The sequence below is a fragment of the Egretta garzetta genome, unplaced genomic scaffold, assembly GCF_000687185.1.
Source record: "Egretta garzetta isolate BGI_Z169 unplaced genomic scaffold, ASM68718v1 scaffold14, whole genome shotgun sequence".
In the NCBI taxonomy this organism is placed as follows: Eukaryota; Metazoa; Chordata; class Aves; order Pelecaniformes; family Ardeidae; genus Egretta; species Egretta garzetta.
In genome coordinates this window covers 6,089,279-6,115,746 of record NW_009259588.1, presented here as the reverse complement: position 1 = coordinate 6,115,746, position 26,468 = coordinate 6,089,279, and the positions used below count along the sequence as shown (strand labels likewise).

The window sequence follows — 26,468 nt, the reverse complement described above, 5'->3', positions numbered from 1 at the left end:
CCCATCTTGCCCGTCTGATTCGCATTTCAAAAGGCGTCACAAAGTCTGAGCAGCAAGTGTTTAGATCCCGTAATATGGTTTGTAACCTGCTTCCATCAAATTTAATCTTTTATTTAAAAAGTAAATTTTGGTCTTCATGGCTATGAATGAAATTTTCCCTGTGTGAAGCTGGTGAAATTGAATGTGGTGTCATCTGTTGGAGTCTACAGCAGCAGCTAAGAGATGAGAAATATTCTTCCTCGATCTCTGTTGAAAGCTTAAATCTTAAACTTTATAGTTTTATTTCGCTGCTAGTATCAAACAAAAATACTGTTGGTTGCTCTAAAACTGAGGCAACAAATCTCTTTGCCTGTGGAAATGGGATGCTGTTGGGGCTGACAAAGCAGATGTATGATGACGGGAAGAAAGAGAAGGAAACAGGGCAGATATAATGGTGGCCTGAAGGCAATGTTTTCCCACTGTCATGCCGAATGTGTTGTGAGCAAATAATTCATATTTAATAAAGGCCATATTGTGTTCTAATGATACCCTCCTCTAAAATTAGTGGATGTTCAGCTTTTGAGAGGCACCTTATGCAAGCTTAGATGTGAAAGTGAGGGAAAAAACCTGGCCACTGAGGAGGATCAGGACACCTCTGCTTACAGTGTGCCTTAATGCTTTAAAAATCAGCAGTTCTACTTTATTCTTCAGAATCTCTGTGCAGTTCTGCAGGGGCTCTGAATTGTTACAGGTGCGGGTGGCCATACATGTTGTAAAGGTATAGCATGTGATTTTCATTGCTATAGAAAATGACAACTGGCGCAGAGAGGTGGTCTTCGGAGAAATGGAGCAATAATTAAGAAATGTAACTTTTTCAGAAATCAACTGCGTGTTTACACTATGCAGGAAATGTGCATGCATTTTGTGAGGTTTAAAGTACTCGTGACTAATTACTGCTAAAATATTCTAAAGAATAAAATTAAAAATTAAATTAGTAGGGCCTTATACATATTCAGGAGGTAAGGAAAAGATTATAAATAAAGTATTCTGTATTTTTAGTTGGCCTAAAGATGAATGTTTTTAAAGTGCATACAAATGGCAGAAGTTGATTGACACAGGTGTCAGGGGAATTAATTGCTCATTTTATACCGTATTGCAGCATAGGCACAAATAAGTGCCTGCTGTCCCAAGACGTGCCAGGAGATGTTGAAGGCTTGCGTGGCATCCTTGCACTGGAAGAAAAGAAGGTGGGGGGAGAGGATGAGAGAGAGATTTCAGATAGCTGTGTATGTTGAAAGGAATGATCTCATAGGAAGCGTATTTTACAGGTTTCACAGTCCTAATTATATTGACTTCCCTCTTCAGTCGGCCCCCTTCCCTCTTCCCTTCCCCCTTGTAAATGCTTTTATCAGCTTCCTGAATTCCTGCTTTTTATTCACTCCTCACCGTCACTTTGATGTCTGTGCATCCTTTTGGTGGGTTTTCTTTGTTTGCTTGAATAAGATACTGTATCCTAGGTGTCACCTGTCAGTTCATTTTTACTGCAGGCATAGGGTTTAGTCATTGATGGTCACGCAGTATGTGCTTTCTCGCTCACTTGTAGTTGGTCCTGCAGTCTCCTGGCTTTTTGTCTGGCAGAGGAGCTTCAGTACTGCGTATTCCATTGGTAACGGCTGATTTTATTGCAGTGGCTTTTTGTTCTTGGTGTTTGGTTTCAATATGGCAAAGCCTTCTGTGTCTCTGTTTTAAATTCTTTTCTCCTGGTTAGTATTGGTTTTTTCCTCACAACTTGTTTAATCTCTACCGGACTGGAGAAAACCAGAATAAAGAGTCATCTCTTACATACTAGCTCTCTTCTGCAATCTGCGTTGTCAGCCGCCCTTCCTCTCTGCCCCTGCCCCACCTTCATTTCTCTTACTTGCTATCTCCTTTCCTTTCACATTCCTCTCTGGTTCAGTGCTCCACTGATGCATTAGTAGCATCACACATCTGCTCCATCCTCTCCCTAGTTCACCGCGTGGGTGTCTCTCTTTTTGTTACACAGGCATTGGGCTGTTGAGCTGAGCAACTGATAGACCTAGTAAGTTTTATACTGCTTTAGTGATAACGATTTCTCCTAATAAGAAGCAGGTGTAAAACTGTGAAAGTCAAATCAGGAAAAAGTCTTAGCTGTTAGTTATGCTTTTTTTTATGGGGATACAGATGACCGGGTTAGTTATGTTAATCAGTGAAACTTGTCTAGCTGTATTTAATCCCAGTGACTTAATCTATTCATCTCAATTAATGAAATTAAATTATTAATCTAGAGGTATTAAGATCTTGCAGACATGAAAAAAAGACCTGCTAGTTTTTGCACAACATCTTTAAACCAGCCTAATACAGTACCTGAAAAATGAATGTTGAAGTCATTTAAATAAGTTTGATTTGAATAGCAAACTTTAGAAATCAATTTATCTGTTACTGCAAGCTAAACCAAGCACAGGTTAAAATGACGCTGCTATTTCATGCCTAATGCTGCCATTGATGAATTAATGGCTAAACTGCAAAAATAGTTTTGAGTGAACACCGTTGCTGTTACGGCTTTAGCTGGAGCTGACAGTATGGCAGCTCTTGGTTTTACATCTGATGCCAGTTCTATGCCAAACAAATAAAAACCACCAGAAGGGTTTCTTCTTCTGGAAGAGTTACCTTTGTACCCAGCCACCAGTGCTTCCTTGGCGTGGCAGTGCCAGTTTGATCGAGCACCATCAAATCGGGTTTATTCTTCGGGGGGTGATGGTCTGCCTTGGCTTTGCTGACATGGATGCACTAGTTTAGTCTGGTTGTCTTTAAAGAATAAGCATGGTAAAAACTTGGATGTTAGAGTAAAAATGTGAAAACTATTGATAATGCTGTGACCTGGTAGCTTCCCTTCCTGTTAGTAGCAAATATTGGCTACCACATGGAATACAGAAATCATGGAAGACTTAAAGCATGAGACATTCCTCAGAGTTGAACAAAATAAAAAAGTAAACCCAGCCACCCTCTTCTGTCATAGTTTACAGGCTGTAAAGAAGGCAGGGGTTTGGTTTTCTTCCCATCTGCTTGTGTTGCAGGGGTTGCTCTTCACGGTTTGTTCTTAAATGCTTTTAAAAAAATAGACATGGCAAAATTGCAGAAACTGTTATGAATTAGCAGTAAAATTATGGAAGTGCTTTGACACTACATAAAGACGACCTTTATTCTACCTTCAATATTTTAAGTTGCAAGTTTGAACTACTTAGAACAATTCTGCTAGAAGATGGCACACTAATAAGCCAGCAAGCCAGTGGGAGCAGATCATCTTTTAGGACTCTCTGTTTTTTCTCTAAAAAGATTTATCTTAAAAAAAAAAAAAAAAAATCCAGATCATCCAAAAGTATTTTATCCTTACAACTCAGTTATTTAAAGACAGGTGGTATTTTGCAAGTTGATTAGTTTTCTCTGGGCTGCTTTTTTTCCTAAGATCTGTTCTTTCTGAGCTATAGGCCATTTATTATTCTGTAAAAAAATAAAATGAAGAAGCAAGTGGAATGGTTTTGAGTATATGAAAACTAGATGCATGGAAGAAAACTTAAAATGTTTAAGTAAAAATTTAAAACTCGATATCCGTTCTTTAGAGCTGACATACTGAAAATTGCCTTACCTCTGAATCACAATCCATGTCCTAGCTAAACCATTTTTCTCTTTCACATAGACTATTTTGATTAAAAAAATAAAAATGTTCAGTGGAAAAAGCACACTGATGTATTTCTGCACTTATCATACGATGCCCTGTTTCTTGTTATAGAATGACTTTGCATGATAGGAAATGAGGAATTTTAACAGTGAAAATGTAGTCATATATTCTGAAAGTATTGCTTTATGTTCAGCCACATTGTTCTGTTTGAAATGTAATACGATTTTTGTTTTGGTTGTCATCTTTTTATTGTGCCTGTATAGTTCTTACCAGCCATTTGGCTGGATTTAAAAGCAACCCATTAACTGAACAACACTTTTGTAAGAGAATATTATAATGTAGTTTGAAGAGATCTGTCTTACAGTGTTATAAAAAGTCATTCCATTGCTAATGTTGCAAATTAGCTTTGCTAGTAAATGGCACTGCTAGATGTTCAATTTTTTAAAAGAATGATGGCATCTTTGTTTTGCATTTGAGAATAAATAGGGATTTTTAAAATAAGCTGGTCTGTCATAAACGATACTCTGTGTGCAATGAATATGCAGGACTGCAGATATTTTAAAATTTCTCAGCTGGAAACGCATTTGCTAATGTTGCAAATTAGCTTTGCTAGTAAATGGCACTGCTAGATGTTCAATTTTTTAAAAGAATGATGGCATCTTTGTTTTGCATTTGAGAATAAATAGGGATTTTTAAAATAAGCTGGTCTGTCATAAACGATACTCTGTGTGCAATGAATATGCAGGACTGCAGATATTTTAAAATTTCTCAGCTGGAAACGCATCCCTACTAGCTGTCTGTTACAAATTAGCGTGTGTGTGGCCCCCCCCCCCCCGTGCGGATGCTCCTGGATGCTGGTTTGTTAGCGTGAATGGTACTTCAGAATTCGTTTTGCTAATCACATTGGACAAAAGTGTTTAGTCACCACTAGGATTTCTAAAGATAGTCTAAAGAGAGTCTACATTTTTCTAAAGATAGTGTGTGATTCATTTTGGGACATTACCTGAACAGTGTTGAACTGGACTGGATTTGTAATTTAATGGTCCTTTTTCTTCTTAACTTCTAAGAATGAAGAAATAAACCCTAAACCCAGCAGTAATGGGATGAATGAATAGCGATTTTTTTTTTTTTTTTTTTTGCTTGTGTATATATGGAGAAGTTGTTTTGACAGAAATGGAAGAGGAGATAGACTAAGTTGTCAAGAAAAAATAAGTACTTTGAGTATTCTCTGCGTGCTACTGATATAATGATTGGCTTACGGTCTTTGTAAAATATTACTGCATGGGAAATTCTGACTTTGCAAACAAACTGGGCTTCTGCATGAGGAAGAGAGTGATTTCACTGGCAGTCCTGCAGTTCTGACTACTTGAACATTTAGGTTCAATTTGTAAAATTTTTCCCCTGTTATATTTCACTTAAAATAGAAAGGAGTTGAAAAAAAAACCCCAATGCTTTCTACTGTTTTTTTCCTTCTGTAGCTAATCTGTGGTCCTTTCATATTGATTGAGCCCGCTCCAAACAGGTGGACACGAACGTTTTAGCATAAGTACCTCGTGCATCTTTGGACACAGAATCCGGTTTTGTTGAAATAAGGGATATATCTGTTACTTGTTTAAAGTGTGGAATTTAGGCTCTGTGAAAAGCACTGTATAAGTTTTAGTAATGAGGCCCTAATGGTCTTAACACTAGCAGAAAACCACTGCTGATAAGCAAGAAATAGATCTTGCCTTTGATTGCAGTAACGCTCCCAGGCTTTGTGCTTTCAGAACTTTAATTTGATGACCAATTCAGGTGAGAGAGGACTGATGATTTGGAACGGTTTCAGCATCAAATACTTCAAGTGTAATTTAAATTTGCAAAATGGTCTCCTTCACTACCGAATAAAAATGTTTTAAGAATTCTGATGGACATAGAAGTTTCATCCTTGTTGAAGTGTTATTTGCCACACATTTGTAAAGCACATCTGTTATCAAATGTAGTTTACATAATGCATTCTGAATGCCTTACCATGTGGAAAAGATGTGAAAAATCAAATTATCTTTCAAGTGGTTGCATTTTTTTTTTTTTGTGAAAGGTAGGGTTTTTTTCTTTTCTATCTCTGATTGAGCAGTCATTGTTTATGTTAACCTAAGACTTGTATTAAAGTATGGCTTAAAAAAAAAATACAATAGCCACTGTCAATGTAAAGTCAGTCAGATTACATTGAACTGTACTGAGACTATGAACCCACAGCTCATTCCTTTTGGCTCTGAAGCCTGTGGGACTCTGGCAGGCTCTAGCCCTCCCTCTGGAGAGGGAGGTATAAACTGCATGTTCAGATCAGAAACCTGGTTATTCTGAAAACAGTATATGGAGTAAACCCCTTGTTTTGGTCTAGTTAGTAGGAAAGAAGCCAATAATTTGCTCACCTTCAGTGTTTTGTGGCAAGATTTAGTTAAGCACTGACCAGTATTGTTCTGCTACCCTGTGTATCTGAAGGTAGTTCTAGTTTGGGTGAAGAATAGTCTCCCCAAAGCAAGAGTTTGGGGCTTGGTGTTAGTATTGTGGACAAGTAAAAGTTGATACCTGTTGACTGGTTTGCCATGTTGTGGAACCTGTATTTCAACGTGTGCCCAATATGTCGTGACAGCAAAACAGTGTCTCATAACTTATTTGTGTATCTATGCATGCACATAATTTGATCTAGAAGGCAAAAGAGCTGTGCAGAGGTCAGGATTAGCACAGTTCTTGTAGTAGCAGAAGCCATTTGCCTGTCTTTGAGACCCTTGCAGTTCCAAAGCAGAGTTGGTTATCTTCTCGGAATGGAAAACAGTAATTAAATTGTTCAACAGATCAATTTGTACTCGGATGATGGGATGTTATTAATCTTACTTGGGACAGTTTCATGGACTTTCGCAAACCTGAATTAGAATACTGCAATGCCGTGGTTTCTCTTTGAAGTACTTTGGGGTTAGATTTGCTATTGATTAGTTTTTCCATTTGAAAATGAGTGTTTTGAGGTGAGACAGAAAAAACAGTAATTGGAGAGTGTATGCATTGAATACAATTTTCATGGCAGTAGATGAGTGCTGAGTCATTTGAACGGTTTGCAAGTAGAATTTCTGTAATAATGTGATTTTTCTATGGTGTGTGGCTAGATTTTAAAGCCATATTGCCATCACAAATAAACCTATATGTACCAAAGGCACATGTGACATTGTCAAGTTTATTTATAGTGAAAATAAATGCTTTGCAGCCTACTAACAGAACGATTGTACTTGCAATACCATAGGTGGTGGATTTATAGGGAGGCAGGATACAAGCGTGCTTGCTAGTTTGTTTGTTTTGGACTTTCTGTGCTAGGAAGGTTCAGCTTAATGTTACCCTTCCCTTGTCACCTTTGCTTCTCTTTCAGTTGGATAAAAATCCAACTAAAGAAGGAACGGGGGAGTCGGAAGACCCCCTTCCTAACGGAGCCTGTCCTGCTGCAAGTTGAGGAGGGTTTGTGGGACCTGCATCCCACTGAAGTCACGGTGCTAAATCCTGTCTTCCAGAAAGACAGATGTTGTCTCTTGGGACCATAAATTAAACTGAAGCAGGAGGCTGAAAAATGGTGGACTGTAGATTTGTTAAGCCAGAAGTGGCCAAGTATGGCCTGGGGGAGAGCATTTCCCCCCACAGCTTTTGCTGTAATGTTACCGTACTTTGCAAGGCATGCATTTGCACAGCCAAAGGTAGGAAAATACTGAAGCAAGTGTGGAAAAAACCCTAATGTGCTGCAAAACAGTATATCCATGATGATTTTGACTATAGTTAAAACCAGTGAAAACAATTCTGAAATTGTTCATGATCACCACATTTGCAGGCATGAAAATTTCTCTGCTCTATATTTAAAAAATTGAAGTAGTAGGGAACTACACTTGGGTTTCAGGATGGTTTTTATGAGAAATAAAATGGCCAAAAGCATTCTTACTGTTTCTGAACTACAGGAAATCTAGTTCTGAAACAGTAGTCCATGATACTGCTGTGGACCGCCTTCCAGAGGAGTCCTTGACCTGGTGTAATGTTAAGCTTGCAGAGAATAGAGAAAGGTGAAAGCAATCGAAAGAATATCATGTGCTACAGGGCTGCTATGTTTGTTTTATTGCAAAAAAAAAGAAAGTCCAGTTGTGCAAGGCAAGATTTATGCTTCTATATAGAACTTTGGATGCTCTAGGCTTGTCCGAACCCCTACATTAATTACAACGTGTGCCATATTCACTGTCTAAAACCCAAAACTTTGTTAAATGGGTGCAGCCTGTCCATAGCTCAGGTGTATTCTCATCTGCAGTTGCAAGCCCCCGGTCTGCCCTTAGGAAGGCTGTGTACTTTTACAAGGCTTTAAAAAGTAGGAGAGAGCTGAAGAGAACCGTGGAAGTAAAATAAATGTAAATGCAATAACCTCTTGTTTACCTGACCCGAAAGGTCCTAATTCTGTCAAGCTCTAATATTCTTTTCACACACTGGGAGGCATATGATGATAAAAGTTTGTGTGACTTTTTTTTTTTTTTTTTTTTTTTTTTTTAAATCCTACATGTATTTACATTTTTAGAACCCGACTCATGCATTTGCTGTTTGGTGGAACGTATTTTTAGTCTCTCTTAATTATGATGATATCCTGGTAGCCAGATAAAGTTTGGAGTTATGCGGAAAGCTTTTCCCAAGCTGCATTTCCTGTCACGTTGGTCGGAAGCTGCTTCTTCCTCCAGGTGCTGCTTTAGTAACTGGAATCTTGGCATACATGGGCAGTTATTTTCAGTGGTTTATTCTGATATTTATTTAGGCTTATTCTGTATTTTTCAAGGATATCAAGTAAGCAATTTGTTTGCTTAGGGGGAATTTAGGGACATGGGTTAGTGGTGGGATGGCAGGGCTAGGTTAAAGGTTGGACTCGATGATCTTAAAGGTCTTTTCCAACCAAAGTGGTTCTATGATTCTATGAATTTCCAAGGTAAGCCAGCTTGTTGAAACTGCTTATTTGCCAACTTAAAAAATACTTTTTCTGCACTTGGTAAAACCTCTGCTTTTCCTCTTGACTTAGATTATTTCTGGGCTAATTGGAGTTTTCATATTCTGATGCAATCTATAAAAACACTAATTGGAAATTATCAAAGAATACATAGTAATTTTTAATGGCTGTTTTTTTTTCAACGAAGAAATATTTTAATAAAAATAGCTTTGATAATTTTAGTAAAATATCTCTTCATGAAAGTGCAGGCTTTTGAGAGTTGTCAGACAATAAATCTCATTTGGAATGATGTCTATTTTTTCCAAGAGAAGTGCCCTTTCTGTCACCAAAGTGCAGTGAAATCCTGACTTCATGTTCTAGTCAATCAGGACTTAATTTTTTTTAATGTAATTATTTTAACATACTTTTGGTAAAAAAAAATTACTTCGCAAAGAGACTTTTAAATCAGAGTTTAAAACCAATTACAACTTGTAGTTTTCGCTTGTTTTCTTTTCACTCCTACTTGGAAGAAAGACTGTGTGTACCTCATTCACATTTCTTATAATTTTTTGCCAACGGTCTCTCCCCACTTCTCAGCAAAGTGTAGTGCAGGAGTGCTCTGAACTTCCTCCCTCGTATTATCAAAGTGTATTCTAAATTCTGTCAAGAATAATTTAAACATTTTTGAGAAAAAATGCATTCTTTGAAGCGCTCCCTGGCGTCTTTTCTTGCTTTGATATTTTTACTTAAAAGGGTATGTAATGAGGCAGTTGCAAGTATAAGTTTCTAAGTTATAATGTGCTTGAAAAGTTACTTGGCTGTCTGTCTGTCTGCCGTTGTCTGTTTTTATTGTTCTGATTTTTGGGGGCTTTCAGCTGTTTAGTGAATAGCCAGTTTACTAATAGCTTTTGATAGCCTCACGCAATGCTCCTGTAGCCAAATGATGATGTAACGGTCTGGACGGACAGGCAACAAGATGGACGAGGAACTGGTTGGCTTAGAGGGTAATGGCTATCGGGCCGTGCTCTGCCCGGGGGCTGGTGACGGGCAGCACGCCAGTCCTCCCTGGGAGGAGGTGATGGAGGGCACTCTCACCAAGTTTGCAGGTGGCACCGAATTGGGGGATCCGCCGACACAGCGAGGGCAGGGCTGCCATCCAGAGGGGCCTAGAGAGGCTGGAGGAGTGGGCTGAAGGGGAAATTATGAAATTTAACAGGTACAAGTGAAAAGCCCCGCACCCAGGCAGGAGGAGCCCCTGCGGCGAGCCCAGCTGGGGACTGACTGGCAAAAGGGTTATCCGCCCCTACTTGGCACTTCTTAGACCGTGTCTAGGTAGCGTGTCCAATTTTGCTCCCCCCCCCCATCAAAAACCTGGGGTGAGATGAGTGAGGGGCTGCTTAAAACTTTTTGATATCTTTAGTGAAAGCAAAAATCCCCAAGAAAAATACGTGCATGCATTGTATGGTCTGGTTGAATGAGTCTACAGAAAACAGATGGACCACAGAGGGGAGGGAAAAGGGCATTTAGTCTAAGCTAAGGTTTTTTTATTATTCTGTGTCTTTCCCTCTTTAAAGCAGATACACTTATGGATTCTAGCTCACTTGAGAACTATAAAGTGACATAATAAATTACCTGAAGGAAAGTGAATTGATTGTGCAACAGCATTGAAAGCACCAGAAAGCCATCTGCTTGGACAACTTGGCATCTTTCATGTTAGGTCTAAGGGATATGTTGGCAATCTCAACGACCAGTGTTCTCCATTGCTGGGTTTTTGTAGTCATTCCTCTAATTAGGTTTGGGTTTTTTTTGTAGCCATACTTATTCAGGAAATACATTGTGTATAATTGGAAAGTGTTTTAGATTGAGTATAAAATGGTCACACTTAGCTTGGATAGAAACTTTAGCTACTCAGTTTGTAGGAAGTGTCAATCATATGAATGACATCGGAAAATGGTGTCCTTTATACTTGAGCTATGTGGTTATAAGTCATTGTAATGTCTTGATTTCTAAGTCTTTGGCCTATTTGCACAGCTATATGGTGCATTCTTTTCCCCAGAAAAAAAGGCGGGGGGAGGGGGGGGAGGAATGGAGGACACCCATAGGGAAAATCAATGCATTAAGGACTACACTCTGGGCCCCGAGGGGGGTTTTGTTTTTTTTTTTTTCTTTCATTGACCTTTAAGACTAGCACAGGGCAGTCCTTTTGATGACCAGATTTAGCTGGTGCAGCTTTCCAGGTCCCATTAGCTGATACAGGCAGCATCCATAGGGGCAGAAGCAGATGGTGACTACAGCTGTTTCTCATGCTGAGGTGTTCGGAGCGGTAGAGTCGTCCCCTGAAACTTCCCAATAAATCCTCACCTGGCTAGAGGAGGGGAGGGCAGTGTAGCATCTCGGTAGGGCTGCACGTGCCCGGAGGCTGCTTCAGGCCGGGGTGACTGGTTCCAAGGTAGAGCCGACTTCCGCGCTTCGGCACCTGCATGGTGAGTTCAGCAGTGTTGGACAAAATGAGGTTCTGTAGCAAGTGGAATTTTTGCAGACGAGTGCCGCCTCCCTGCTTGGGCTTCGGAGGAGGCAGGCTGTAGGCTGTACAGTGGCTGCGAGGGAGATGAGCTGTGGGTCGGCCATGGGGCTGGCCATGGGGCTGGTGCAGAAGGCTGCGCATCAGCACTCCAGTTTCCGATTTTTAAGAAATATTTTGCCTCCTTTTAGTTCTGTTCGCCTGAAAGTCATAGCTGGTGTAGAACTGAAGTTGCCTCATATTTGGGTTGTCATGGCGAGGCCTGTAAGTCTGCATCTAATTGTGAATTAGTGTTTTCTCTGTTTTTTTTCTGTGCGCAGCAGTGTGATTAAGGAATAGGTGCCGTTCCGTATTCAAAGGTACAATTTTATGGTGAAAGGAAAAATGCAATAATATTTTAAGTGTGTCAGGTCTCAGCGATGTCTGTAAGAATTTGTACGTGGACAGGAACAGCATATGAGGGGTTATGGATGATGCTTCTGTTTGTCTGAGAAATCCTTTGGTGCTGGCTCTATTCAGCATTTTACAAACATGTAAAACTACACTTGGATTATGGAAAATGTAATTCTGAATAGCTTTGTCAAATACACAATATGCCCATTTTTCTGGTTGTTTCACGTTTGAGCATTGGCTTCATCTAGCCGTCCTTAGCATTTCTGACAACAAACAGAAGCTCCACACGCAGCAGCTTGGTTTTGCTGAGCCAAGCAACTTTCATGATACCTGGCAGAGCGTGAAATCGTGCAGCGAGGTTCTTGATGTTTACTTTCTGTAACTGACTTTGGAGGACAAGCCCGTGACACCTCTTCAGCCAGAGCATTTCGAGTTTCTTTAGAATATGTGGGCACAGCAGGCAGCTGCTAACCATTTTGCTTTGGCCGGTGACAATTTCAATGGTTAACAGGACATTTTAGGCAAAATGAAACAAGAGAGGGTGCAGTACTCATATGTTGTTTAGATACTGTCTCTGTTCTGGGGTTAAAAATATCCTGAAGTGCCAATAGAGAGTGCAAAACTGTCAGAATATATTATGAGAAAGAAAATGTCTGTTGTCAGTGCGAGCCGCTGGCTCTTATTATTGCAATTGAATAGCATTTCTGCATCATACACAACATAATTAATAATTGCTCGTCGCTCAGGACTGTAGTAAAGGAGTTGCTCCAAGGAACATGGAGTCATTGTACACCGCAGTGTAATTGATAATAAAGACGTGTTGACGTAAAGGAAAACACTTTCCTTCTTACACACTGGCGTTTTACTTCTCAAATCTGCTTTAAGAAAAAGACTTCGGCTTATTTACTGATGTTTTTAATGGCTATTTGGTGTGTCAGTCCAGTTTTACGGTACCTTCTGGCAACTATCACAGCTCAGTTGCTTCTGTACATGATCTGTGACCTTGATGCAGGCAACAGAGCGAATTGCTGCGCTCTGATGGTTTTGCCTGGTTTAATAAAACACGTTCTGTGTTTGGAGGATAATCTCCATAACGGTAAATGCTTTTAATAAATGTCCTTATTGTAAAATATCATTTACATAACATTTTCCCTGGAAGACTGACATGATGCTTGTCCTAGAAAACCTTACGCTCTTTCAGCATGTATCCGTATGGATGCCATATTCTAGCTGTGTCTGTCTGGTGTGTGAAAGCTTGGGCGTTTTTTACCCAGCAGTATTTGTTGGAGCTTCCCCTGATGGGTAGAACAGCCTAGACCCAGCAGCTCTTCTCGCTGCCCCCATCCTTTCCATCAGCAGCTCAGCTAGCAAATTCTTTTTTTTTTTTTTTTTTTTTTTTTTTTTTTTGTTGTTGTTGTAAGGAGAGGCCTCCATGAGACCAATTTAGAAAAATGAACAGAGAACTCTGAGAGGAAGGGTTCCAGTTTATATTGCCCTCCTAAAGAGCGGGTTTTTTCTAAAGCATATTCTAATAGTGGTCTGGCTGGAGTTAGTACTTCAGTAGGTAGCACATCTTTTTGTTCTAGCAGATGTCATTCTTCACTGAACAGCACGATTCTTTCCTTGGTGCATCCTCTGGCCAGTCAGCGACTCCTGCAGAGCAGAACAGGAGGGAAGGAGGTCTTCTAATGATATTCAGTCTAACACTACTTTTGCTGTAGGAGGAAAGAGGGGGTTCTAAAGACCTGGCGTAGATGCATATAAGCAAATCTGGTTGTCACTGTATGTCTGTACAGGCTATACAAGCTGGCCCTTTCTGCTGGGTGTCATATTAGTAACTCACGGCAGTTGGCTCTGCTTTTTTTGGTGTCAGTATCATCATCATCTTTTGGCATGTTCTTTGCTGGTGTGTCCAGAGAAGACCCTGTATATTGACGGTACTGACTGTGTGGTGGTGTCCTTGAAAATGGTGCTGTTTACCTACCTCCTGCCGACTCTGCTGCCTTCACAGCTTCGGTGGATACCTATCGGCACTATAGGATCTCCTTCAAAGGATTTTTCTGGCCTATCTGGAGGCTGACAAAACCAGAATCTCACACGCACGTGCACGCACACACATATGTATATATCTGTATTTATATGTATGTACATATAAGCATCCGTATATATCTTTCCACTTGTGCTGGCAACGTGCGGCAACATTCAGATTAAAAGGATGACTTTTGTGTGTATTGGGTGCATACGGTAGCAGAAGCATCATTATCCGATAGCCTTTTTTTGGCAGAATTCAGAAATCCCGGTTCCTGATGGGCAGTGCTTTCAGGTGTTGCCGTTTATACGCTTCAAGAAATCTGCATCTTGCCTCAAGACAAATAGTTGTGGCATCACTTTAATGTGAAGGCTATGCTGCCTAGTGTAGTATTCTTATCCTCTCCGTTTTAAAATATAGTTGCAAAGCGCAGAAGCAGCCTTCTTTTGTAACAGCCTGTGGTAGGGGTCTGTAGGAACGGTCTGTCAGTATTGAACTGGTTCAGTAGCCAGCCTTTAAATTCTGAGAGTCAGGGGGATATGCATGCCACATTTTATTTGTTTGTTTGTTTTACGCTCAGCTGAGCTAGATGCTGAACATGCACAGAAGGTTTTGGATATGGAGCACACCCAGCAGATGAAGCTAAAGGAACGTCAGAAGTTCTTTGAAGAAGCCTTCCAGCAGGACATGGAGCAATACCTTTCTACAGGATACTTGCAGATAGCAGAGAGGCGAGGCAAGTTTTAAAATACCTTTTGTGTGATCCACAAACTCACAACTTGGAGAACATTGTTGGGGGGTCAGAGTCAGCAATGGTTTTCATGCTTACAGCTGATGCACTGCAGTGTCTAAATTCTTCCTTGGTGGAATTGAAACTTCAGATAAGCTCTTTAAACAAACTGTGGGTTCCAGGGGAGCTAGGCAACTTGGAAAATCAGTCAGAGTCTCTGCCTGTTGTCTGAGGAAATGCAAGGCACTGAACTACGTCTGGAATGGCACTTCTCTCTGCAGCTGAAGAGTGCACCCATATCTATAAAGATATGGATGGAGGTGGCTGCTTCTGTCTGGTGGAGTTCCAAAGCCTGGGATTGCCACCTGGCAGCAGGTGCCTCAGAAAAATTTTAGAAGTGCAGATGAAAGCTCAGTGTTGTGTTTCAAAGCAGTTCCCAGGTGGTGGCTATTTCCATTGTCTGTGTAGCCTACAGGGTATGTGACTAGGACATGGGAGATCAGCTTAAGCTCTCTCCGTCTTATGAGATGACTCAAGTCTGGCATCTCCCGATTAGTTAAAGCATGAGAATGCCAGAGACTACAGACACTTCTGTGTGGGAGGTATCCATCTGTTGGGCCAAAACTTGGGGACTGCAGGACCAGAAAGCAAGCAAGCAGGAGATTACGTCATTCATGTGGCAGGAAAAAAATGTAGAGGTTCTGTCCCTGCTTCAAGACCAGTTCTGCTGTCGTTTGTAACGTTGGAGCAGGGAATACAATCCAAGATTTCAATTTCTCTGCGTAAGTGCTTTAAAGGCTGATCTGCACGATACTCTGGATTGGTTGCTAGGACAGCCTTCTGAGAAGGCTCAGTTAGAAGGTTAGAATACCCAACTTTCTGACTTCAGCTTTGCAGTACAATGGGGAACCCGTGTATATCAAAGCAACTGGTTTTATGAAGGATTTGATCCTGCAGCTATAGTATGTTTGGGGGAAAAAACCCAACAATCAAATGATAGGATTTCGTCTCAGTTCATGTATGAAGGCTTTTAATAGTGTAGTTATTAAATTTAGATAAACCATTAAATTGTTCATTATAATGTTTGATGTTACACATGCGGCAACTGGTCTTAAATCTGGGTACCCCTGAACTTACTTGTTCTGTTTGTGTGCTTTATTGTTCAAGGAAGAAGATGCTCATCCAAGTATTTAATTCCCTGTGAATTGTCGGTATAATATTGACAATAATAAGTAGTTTCCTTGAGTAATTAATAATGTGAAATCCCCACGCTGAGAGAAGACACTGGGTATCAGCCTAGGTTTTACATACTACTGTCGTTTATTAGACTGACTGGTTGAACGAGGAAGAACGGCTGCTGCTCTCTGTTAACATTGATCCTTATTTCTGAATTTTCGTGTCCCTTTGCATATTGACATTTAGTCACTCTGTGTTTAAACATGTTTGTTTTTCTCGAAAAAGACTTCATAGTTGAGAGAATTGGAAAGGCGTGTTACAAAATGGAAAGTTTCAGTCTTTGCCCCTGGGCCCCATCCTAGCGTATTTCTGACAATGCTCTTGCTATAAATATTGTTGCTAAAAATGTTTTGTTTTACAAAGACAGTAATGGACATCAGCCTCGAGGATTGCACTGAGTACTCTTGGGTCTGGGCTGAGATTGCTGCCGAGAAGCTCCTGTGGGTGCGCTCCTTCCACATCTAGTTTTAATTATTACTAATGCATACAATTATAGCAGCTATTGCAGCCTTTCTAGGTAACAACGTCACGTAGCTGGCTGTCAGTTTGCTGATTGCACTGTTTTTACTGCAGAACCGATTGGAAGTATGTCTTCCATGGAGGTGAACGTGGACATGCTGGAACAGATGGACCTAATGGACATGTCTGACCAAGAGGCGCTTGATGTCTTTTTGAACTCAGGAGGCGAAGACAATAACATGCTTTCTCCCATGCTGGGTATGATACTAGTAATGACAGTGTGCTTAGAGACAAAGCGATAGATCACCGGTATTGCTCTAATTCGTAACGGATTACATTAGCTCACAAATCATTACACTTTACGTAGGTTGAGTGTTTTTCATTAGCGGTTTTCATTACATGAACGTTCACTTGCCGTCCAAGAGAGCTTGCTGCAGAACTGCTTGATACCTCTGGACTCACTCTTTTTTTTTTGTCTAGTTACTACAGCTCCGTGTTGTATTTGCCATGGTATGGGTAGGTGATGTGTTTGTTACACGCTGCTTGTAAGGTGCGTTAGTTTCTCAGTATAAAGTTAATAGAGGACATTTTCACAAACATCAACAGAAAGTTTGCAGTAATGAGGTTTTTAAGATGGTTCTCTTAGAATTTGTCCAGAATTTTGGCATTTTGAAGTAAATTCGGACCAGTTGTATAGTGTAAGATCTTCAGTGACAGAGATGCAGAGACATGGTTCAACCCAGCAGTTCATATATATATATATCTCTCAAGCCGATGTTCTGGAAGCTTCTGAATAGCGATTCTGATGCTGCAGCTCTTTCATGTAGCCTTCTTACTGCTAGTAATCTTAGTTAAATTGGATTAAATTAATCTTAATCTGAAATTTTGCTTATGTGTTCTGATGAACAAAACCAGCAAGGTGCAGCATGAGGAGGGATCTGCTTAAAGCAGATAATTAGCAATAGTGGCTACTTTATCCATGAGGGAAGTGTGCTTTCTCAATTAGAAACTTACTTTAGTACTAAAATGCCTTTTGGAGCCAAAATAAGTTTTCTTGGGGGAGATGATGAAGCTCCTTTAAATGTACTCAGGTTTCTTTTGAAAATACAGGTTGAAATATTTTTATGAAACTACTTACAGTGAAAAAAACCAGTGTACTTTAAATCCTATCCTATATTTTGGGATATGTAAAGAAAGATGTTAATAATATCCTGGGGTGATTTTCTTCCTCCCCATGTAAAGGTGATTGCTGCCTGCCGTGAACGTGGAAAGCTTGTGGTAAGTGGTCAAGGCACACTTGACTGCTGAAGGTTTTCGTGTTTATTTGCAAAAACTAAATTCAGGTGGCTGGTTTTGGGTAGGCATCTGATGCGTGCATTATTGAAATCGATCATTGTCTGAGCCTGCGAGTAGTCACAGAATCGAGGACCCTTGCTGGGTCTTTGGCAGAGGTTGGACCAAGCAGCTTCACGTCTTAACAACAAACAGCGTAACCGGATTATCTGGGGGAGTGCAGAAACTACTCGGTGTGGTGGGTTTTTTTTCCTAAATGGATGTAAAACTTATTAGCCTTTGAAAAAACAGTATGATTTATTTTGTGCTGTAATGTAAGTATTACAGTGTCTATGTACAGCGTAGATCTATTTATTATATATGAGCACATACCCTGTAATATAACGTGCAGGTGCTGTAACGCTCTGGCACTGTAACCCTAACGCAGAGGCTGGGTAGGCTTGCAGCACGGCTTAACTCCTCTACAGTCACTACTACTGCAGTGTCACAGTCTTGTGAATCTTACTGTTGTGGTTCCAGGGGATTCATTTCCCTCTGAGTTAGGAGGGACTTTGTGCTTGCTTTAAGGACCTTGCCACCCTAGCGTCAAGCCAAATACACAGTAGTCTTCATTCTCAGAAAGATGAGATGGCTTAAAGCTGTCGCTTCATTTTGCTGTCAGTGGAGAACTGGGTTGGTCAGGGCAAGATTTGTTCCACAGTTTTACTGAACACCACAGAATACAGGTAAGTTATTTTAGTAACCGGTAAAAGTGAAAATCAGCTCAAGACATGAATTTTTTTTCAAATTTGTCTTCCTATATAAACAGGGCCAGTCATGAGCTCGGTTAATGTACTGATTTCTCGATTCGCTTGCTCGAGCCACGGCTTGATTGTCGTCGTTGTTGTTCTTTTTCCAACTGTAAGGGCCCGACTCCAACACCTACGTGAACGAGATAAGCCTTCAGGTGCCGAGCCAGTCTGAACTACGACAGAAACTGTCTTCGCTGTCATCCACCTGTACCGACTCTGCCAGCCAAGATGCAAGCGAAGGGGAGTCTCCAGTTATTCAGTCCGATGAGGAGGAAGTTCAAGTGGACACTGCTCTGGCTGCTGTAACTGAAAGAAAGGGTGCTTCAGATGTTAGTGATGAAAGTGACTCTCAAACTATTTGAATCTTAAACCCATATCCTTTAAGAATGACTTCCGAATGAATGAACCAGTGAATGAAGAGCTTGCCTGTGTAACCATTTGCTAACCAAGCAGAACACCCAGATCTTTTTACGTAGTAATATACCGCCTTTTTACAAAATTGCCAGTCATGTGGAGGTTGGTTTTTAAACAACAACAACAACAAAAAAAATGCCTAAAGCACACACACTTTAACAGTAGTCTTGGGGCTCAGGGGAGCAGCGAAACTGTTGTATATACTATGTATAAGCGAGCTAAAGGGGAAAGATACGAGTTACTTTGACCACTAACCTTTCAATGGCTGATTGGAAATACGTAGACTTGACATGTAATACTGAACCCAAATTGTTCCTTTGCATGTTTTCAGCTGCTGCAACTGAAGATTTAGGACCCAAACCAAAATGGAAAGTTATTTTCTACTCTTTACTGCCTACTGTCTGCCTACTGCCTTTGTCTACTAATGCAGCAGCGTCTACTCTCTCACACTTCTTATTCAGGACCAATTTAGTTATCAATCATAGGTGTTAAGGAAAAAGAAAGTGAAAAGGAGGAGAGATGCGTACTGAAATGTTACACTCCTCGTGGAGCAGAGATCTTAGCATTGTATAAACGTACTCCTCTTTCGAGAGAAAATAAAGTATTTCTATCCCAACCCTGTCTTTTACTTGATTACCCAAATATTTTATCCATGACAGTGAACAGAGGAGCCTTAATTCAGAAAAAAAAAAAAGGTTATTTATACTAAGCACCAGTGTAATTTAGTTTTCCCTGGTAAATTCTGTTTGACTACACTGATGCAGGCCAGCAATTTAAGGGAAATAAACCTGAATGAATTTTATAAATTAAGTGCGTACATTTTATAAACCTTAGGCCCTACAGTCGCCTTCATCTTACAGTCAATTTTTTCCACAGTCATTTTTCTCTCTGCACTTGAGGTCTGAACGTGTCTAACACCTGTTTCTTGTCAAGTCTCACGCTCTGTTTGCAGGGATCCGCTCTCCCTTTGAGAAGGCTCCAGGCTCCTGCTCCTCACGCGCGGAGGGAAGGCGTGTAATCAGAAACGGCGTAAGTAGAAGGACGAGCTGTGGTGTAGATGCCTTCCAAAGGCCTGCCCGGGGAAAGCTAACGGTTGGGCACCAGGCGTCTCCTGCTGCTCGCCAGCTGGGAAGCGGCCACCTTCCTTAAGGGTTGGCTCGCTCTCCCGTTACCTGACCAAGCCTTTCCTGAGCCCTCTCTGGGAAGCGGCAGCTCGGAGGCTCTCCACCTGCAGTTAGGTCCTTACTAGGTAACGAGGCATCTGTTGCAAGACATTTATCTTGAGGGCGCTGGCTTTACTCACTCACTTTCCAGAAGACAGACAAAATGTCCAAAAAAGTTTTGTTTTTTTTATTAAACCTCGTAGTACAAACCTGGAAAGTAAACAAAAAAAACTGGCAATAAACAACATGAAGTCTTTCCTTACAAGGAAAGAGAGCAGAGCAGCGCTAATAAATTAAATGTCAAACTGTAAGCCATAGTCAGAAGTTTACTGTCAAGAGGGAAAAGTACACAGCAAGGCCATAAAAACCAGACAGCCACATTTGAAAACACTTGACTCTGTTTATGTTATTGTTAAATATTCCAAAACAGTTCAGTCTTCTGCAACAACAACCAACAAATTGTATTATAGGACTTTCCTGACAGTCACCACTGGCAAGCTCAGTGCAATATGGGTAGCTACGGTATTGTTGAATTCAATTACGAAACAAAACAGTTTGTGAAAACATTTTCCCTTTTTTATTCCACACATACTGTACACACAACCAGAAAAGGGCAACAGCTACTCCATTATTATTTTTTGTTGTTGTTCAGTGATGTAAGCAGCACTTATAAATGTTACAAGAAAAACCCTGTAAGCATCCACTCCAACCGATGAAGAAAGTGAAACGTAAGGCTTTTCTTCATCTTGTCTCTTCGCCGTCCCTCCCCCCCCCCCAAGAAAAGCCACAAGTATTTAAAAAAATTTACAGGCATATGTACAAAAGGTGTGATTTTTTTTTTTTGTTACAACATGAAGAGAAAAAAAAAATAGACAAGATGAAAGCAAATGCATTTTCACATTCAAAAGAAATATGCAGACCTGCTAGTGGCTCTAAATGTGATCATATAATGAAACAGATTCAAAACAAAAATTAATGCTTGACTGTGTAAAGGTGGGAAAAACAGCAGTGGAATGGAAATGGAATGTTAGAAAGATTGCACGTCTATGACAAAAGAAGCACTTATGGCTTCAATCACTTTTTTTTTCTTTTTTCTTTTTTTTTTTTTTTAAAGGATGCTATTGAAGGGTTTTTGATAAAGTAGCCAACAGCACCAAAAAATAACAGAATGGATTTCCTAATGAAATCAGGCACAGTTTTCCCTCACGTGACTCCTCAAGGCAGGCAGTCTTTTTTCCTCCTTTTTTTTTTTTTTATTTTTCTTCTTTTTTTAATTTTTATTTTTCCCCCTCAAAACAGATGCATAGTGATGTGCTGGTAAAAGAGAACATACTCCAAATCTCCTCCTTTTGCCTACAGTTAGGAAACAAAGTCCATCTTCAGCTGCCATAACCTCCCAAAGAAAGTGTGTATTCTCCAATTTAAAAAATTACAAAACTCATCTTGCCGTGACAGAATAAAAGACAGCCAAAGTAAAGCAATTTCTTTCAAGTTTTTGTCTCCTATCCCTTTTCTCTCTAGAAAAAAATCTGCTCACATGACTGGAGAACAAATTATAAAACACATCAAACTTTAACCTATTCAAAAAATGGGTTAAAAGCCTTTTTTTCACAGTTACCAAAAAGGCTTTTTATTTTTTTCAGCCATAGGGACAATACAAATTAATATTTTATCAGCCCCTTGCCGGTTTTAAAACAGTGAACATACGGCAGTTTAAAAAAATCAGACTGCTGTTGTATCTATCTATTCTAAGTACAAAAAAAAAAATTCAACAGTTTAATGCTAAAACAAAATTAGTTCTCTAAAACCAGAAGAAAATCTTCTTTAGAGCTAGTGCAAAGACAGCTTGTATTCTACAGCAAGTACTCCAAACTATGGTATAATAATTACAAAAAATATATATAAATTGACAAAATGAGAGTGTTGGCATCTTCAGGATTAACTTGAAGCACTTTTGGATGAACTGGAGGATGAAAGCCTAGATGATGGCACGTCAACTGTAGCTCTCTTACGAGGTCCTCTTTTTGGTGTAGGCTTGCTGATACAGTTCTCAATGCTGCCATTTTTACCAGATACTTTTCCACAGATTTGATTGACTAGACTGATTATTTGTTCCTGTTCGGGAAGTGGGAAAAACAAAACACAAATTAGCAGCTGCTCTTTTGCCAGTCACTCCTGAGGGACAGAGACGCCTTTTTGCAGGAGGCAGTGTTGACTGAAAGCGCTGAACTTGGCCGGGGCGGGAGGGGGGGTGGGTGGAGGGAAATCTATATATTCACAAACCATGCAGAAGCTCATACGCTGCTCCTTCACCATGAGGAGCTTTGTAAAAAAGCAGCGTGTGGCAGTCCAAGTACTGCCCTTGCTGAAGCTCCCCCTCTCCAAACTTGGAAGACTGTAATCGGCAGCGCTAGAACTGCCTGAGCTCTGGCTGCTAAGCAAGAGCATATGAAGAAGCTGGGCTGCAAGGTTACTTCACTCGGGTCAGAAATGTTCTGCAGGTACAATTTAAAACATCCTGCCGAACCAAGTTCTAAATGCCATAAATTTAAATCCACAGTAACATTGCTTCTAATGTACTGTTTACTAAATATTTCTTTAAACTGAAGAGAAAGATTACACTTTTCCCTCATGGACATTCTTGTCATTGATTACAGGACGCTACTTTCATTTAATGCTTTTTAGGATCTCTGGGTGCCCAGGTGCTCTGAGGCCACGCACAGAGCAAGCCATGCAGAAAAAGGGCTACAGGTCCATGGCACGATGATGAGCGTGGGACAGGCGTCCTTGAACTCTGCACATCAGAGTGCCTTGGCTACAAGGCTACTCCTCCCATTACATTCAGGGATTTGATGAAGTTTCGGGGGCATGGGGGCAGATTTTTCTGAACTGGCTGTCCCATCCTTATAAGAATGTTGAGCAGTTATTTTTGTGCAGAGTTGAAACAGCCTCTTAATTAAGGCTACCAAACGGTTAAATAGATTTAACAAATGGCACCTGACATGCAGATTATCCCTCTCCCCATTCACAGCCCCCCCCCAAAAAACCCCTTCTGTACTAATAACCAGGCATGCAGTTAGTAGCTTTCCGAAATGTAGAAATTTTGTGGCAGTTTTTTCCATTTGCAAAACAATCATCATCATCCAGTACTGAAGGAGCGGTTTTCTTGCCTTTCCCAACGCAGCCTAAAATACCTACTTTGTAGTTACCAAACCTGGCAATATAATTATTGTCTGTGAGATTCTGCTGGCGAGAGTGGCTTTGAAAAACCTCAGCAGAATTAACAGATATTGTGAAAACATGGGATGTAAGGACTGAATAATCTCAAGAATAAGAGAAATACATCAAAATTCCTGAGTAACTTCCTGAAACTCTTCGGCATTCATTGCCTTACAAAGGCGGTTTCACTGTTGTCTGGGCTTCTTAGGTTCTGCTTGTTTCTATCTACAGTACCTGATACCAGAACAGGGTCTACAATTAAAAAGGAACAAAGCTGCAAGGACATGATCTGCCCCAGGGTTACTTTGACTTTCGGGTTTTTTTCCCCCCCATACCCCTACGCGCATGCATCAGAAACTGCCGAGAAGCCCATCACAGAGAGCTACGTGTACCAGCCCTGATCCCTCAGAGCTGATTTTGTAACTTCTCCCACTGCTCCATTACCCACAGCTGGGGCTAACATGGCTGTCCGCACCCGGAGCTAACTGGGCAGGTAGGGGGGCGTTACTTGACTGTACCACAGTGCAGCGTTAGCCCAGAACCAGGCACAGCCCTAAATCTCCAGCTTGAGTTCTGTGAGCCTTCAGCATCCCCTTCAGCCATTACCGGACCTCTCGCCTACGCGTACCCTACGAGTTTGCCTTAGAGGAGGTTCGGGCTGGACTGGAGTGAGTCAGCATGAACCTTCAGTTAGCAACAGGGAGAAGTTACCCTAAAGCACAGAGGCCGTTGTAAATTAACCGGTCAGAGCGCAGCCTCATGTTCTACAGCATCCCAAAGCATTAAGTGGCTTCTCTGTTCTGGAACACACATTCACGCATTTTACGCTTCAGGTTTCATCTTTGTAATCGTGTTTCCTTCTGTTTCTTTTACTTAGCTCATAATAAAGTGCCTTCTTCCCACACCAAAAAAAAAAAAAAAGAAAAGAAACCAAAAAACCAACCCCACCACCCCAAAGAGCAAAGCAGAGTCTCCTGCGGTCTGGGTAGGACAAAGGCAGAGCTAAGTCTAGTCCCAGGTTTTCAGCACCAAAGCTCTCCACCATCACAAAGCTGTATCGTACCGACCTCATCATAACGGTACATCATTTTCAGTCCCCGACAAGACTTCTGTTTTTCCACATGCCGCAGGGCACACTCCAAGCAGAAGACAACATTTTCGTTCTCCTGTACAACCTGGAAAAATGCAGAGATTGAGGGGGGGCAGGGGGGGGAGAGATGCAGTAAGCTCCAAACTGTAGCCATGTCACACAGGCAGTATTTCCCATTGCTGCAATGTGTGCGTTATTAAACCCGTATTTACTACAAGTTAGTGGTGGAAGGAGGCATGAAGCAGCAGCGTGACACGCTGCAAAATGATTCGGTACGTGTAAGAAGCAGAAGCGCGTACGTATCCCTTTTTGAGCGCTAACGTTGCCAAATACATAAAAATTTTTAAAACCACCACCAATAGTAATGAAGGCCAAATCCAAATAACGATAGATGCGTAAAGCTTTATTGCTATCTAATACGTAGCCTTAAAGATTTCCTGAAAGCAGCTGTTTCCCATTACTGTAAACGCCGTCTTGAATAAGGATAAAATCAGAAGCTTAGCCACAGGATTCCGCAGCTACTGTCTCATTCAGCAGAGGTCATAGCTGGCTGCCCCCCAAGCCTGCAACTCCAGCTTGGAATTCGACAGCCGCGCTGACTTTCTGTCCCTTATTACTGTTAAGAATGACAGGGGGAGAAAAAAAAAAATCCTTCCCTCGATTACACTTACTCCAGAGCAAACGGACCAGAATTAAGAGGGTTTGGTTGGGTGGGGTTTTTTTAAACAAACTCATTTTAAAGTTACTTCAAACTGGACCTGCTCAAACACTGCTTAGCTGCTCAGTGGTCTACAGACAGACAGGTATAAACCCAGCACATTCTGCCCTAGGGAGGGAAACGGCTCCGTCTCATCATTTAACAGTTGTATCGTATTTCCATCAATCCCCTAACATTTGTAACAAAAAAAATCCCCCCAAAAGATGACAGGAAAAGGACTAGATATGGACTCACATGCACTGTATCATGTTTATTTAAATACATGATCCTGGAATTGAGTGGTACAGAAGGTTGTGGGAGGGGCCTTTGGTATTTTTAATGAAACTGCTGTATTTCTGGGTGTTCTGCATACAGCTAAAAACCTGAAAGCGTCACCACAGCGGTTAGCACATCTTCAAAACTGCCAGTAGGCAATTACTTCTAAAAGGAGAGGAAGTTTCTGGGCACGACTTCTATTTTTGAACAGACAGGTTGGCACACAGCACCTTAGCTCGACAGATAGGACACATCTACCCTGGCTTGCAGGGAAACTGTCACGGTGCAGGTGGTAGCTGCGTGCCTGCGACTCAGGGCACACATTTGAGCTGCTACCTCATCCTGAGAACTGTTCTGCCATGACTTACTACTGCTGGGCAACCTGCAGGTACCCGTGGTTAGCCCCCCTGGTGCAATGCAGACATGCCTGCGGGCACCTGAGAGCGGGTGAGTGACTGGGTTTACCCCTTCCTTACAGGGGGAGGGAAGCCAGCCCACACTGACCCTTGGCTTCTGTCACCGCTGCCCAAGGCGATAAACCTTCTGACAGAAACCAAATCGTCTCTGCGTCTGGCATGGAGCATGTGAGATGACTCTGTAGTCACGTGCTGTCTCCCAAACGCTTCCAGTCCATTGCAGTACGTTAGAACGGGGGGACAGTACCCCAGCGGTGGCAAAGGATTTTACTCACCATGGAAAGATAGCACAGGTGCTGACAAATCTGACATCTCCTCTCTGACGTTTCTAACTGCAACCACTTTCGAGGCTTTTTCTTTCCATCCATCCCCGCGCTGCTGCTGTCGTGGCTGGCGGAGCGTGGCGGAGAAAGGAGACCTAAACCCCCCCGCCGCTGCCTCAGCTCTGTGTCCCTGTGAAACGTTTTACGCAATTAGACATCGGCATCGCCTCATACCACCACAAAGCCCTGTATCATCACCCTTTTACCACCATCATCACCGAAACCTTAGCTCCACACAGCAAAGCCCTGAGTGGTGTTGGAGGTTGGTGCCATTCCCTACGCGTGGCGAGAGACAGCCAGCACCACAGAAACGCTGCCTGATTGCAAAAGCCATCTCTGGATTTTAACAGCGACCACTGTATCAAGCCAGTGGTTCTCAAACTGCTCCACAGAGAACTGGGGACTGCTGAGCACTTCCTGGAGGTCGATGGTTGCTCGGGGCCATGTGGAGAGTCAGGAGATGTGGCTAACATGACTGTCATTCCTGAAGTTGCCAAAAGCCACCCTGAGGAGGAGGAGCCGTTGCTGTCAGGAGTAACACAGCCACCTTCATCAGGAGGCAGAGAAGAACCAAGGGCCAGCTGCCGTGAGGTGCTTCAGGCAGGAAAGGGGGAGCAGGGCAAGTGATTGTGCCAAAAGATGAAGATCTTGCTGTACACCCAGGGGAAAAAGGAGATATCAATTAAGACTAAGCCCTCTTAGCCGCCCTTCACCCACAGTGTCCGCAAGCTGGACAATAGTTCCTATGCTGAACAGGACAGCATTAGGAGAGCGGG

The 26,468-nt window shown here is 41.6% G+C and overlaps 2 protein-coding genes across 2 annotated transcripts in view; one reads left to right on the top strand and one right to left on the bottom strand.

Annotated features, from left to right (window-relative positions):
• The window catches only part of DTNBP1 (dystrobrevin binding protein 1), a 70,363-nt gene extending 51,190 nt beyond the window's left edge, over positions 1 to 19,173 (top strand). Inside the window, exons 8-10 of the mRNA XM_009637945.2 lie at positions 14,166 to 14,321; positions 16,125 to 16,268; positions 18,209 to 19,173. Coding sequence (XP_009636240.2) covers positions 14,166 to 14,321; positions 16,125 to 16,268; positions 18,209 to 18,456 — 548 coding nt within the window. The 3' untranslated portion in view covers positions 18,457 to 19,173. The remainder of the gene's footprint in view (positions 1 to 14,165; positions 14,322 to 16,124; positions 16,269 to 18,208) is intronic.
• A 1,325-nt stretch (positions 19,174 to 20,498) lies between these two features.
• The window catches only part of JARID2 (jumonji and AT-rich interaction domain containing 2), a 229,731-nt gene continuing 223,761 nt past the window's right edge, over positions 20,499 to 26,468 (bottom strand). The window contains exons 17-19 of the mRNA XM_009637944.2: positions 25,645 to 25,822; positions 23,958 to 24,065; positions 20,499 to 21,786 (exon numbers count right to left, since the gene is read on the bottom strand). Coding sequence (XP_009636239.1) covers positions 21,610 to 21,786; positions 23,958 to 24,065; positions 25,645 to 25,822 — 463 coding nt within the window. The 3' untranslated portion in view covers positions 20,499 to 21,609. The remainder of the gene's footprint in view (positions 21,787 to 23,957; positions 24,066 to 25,644; positions 25,823 to 26,468) is intronic.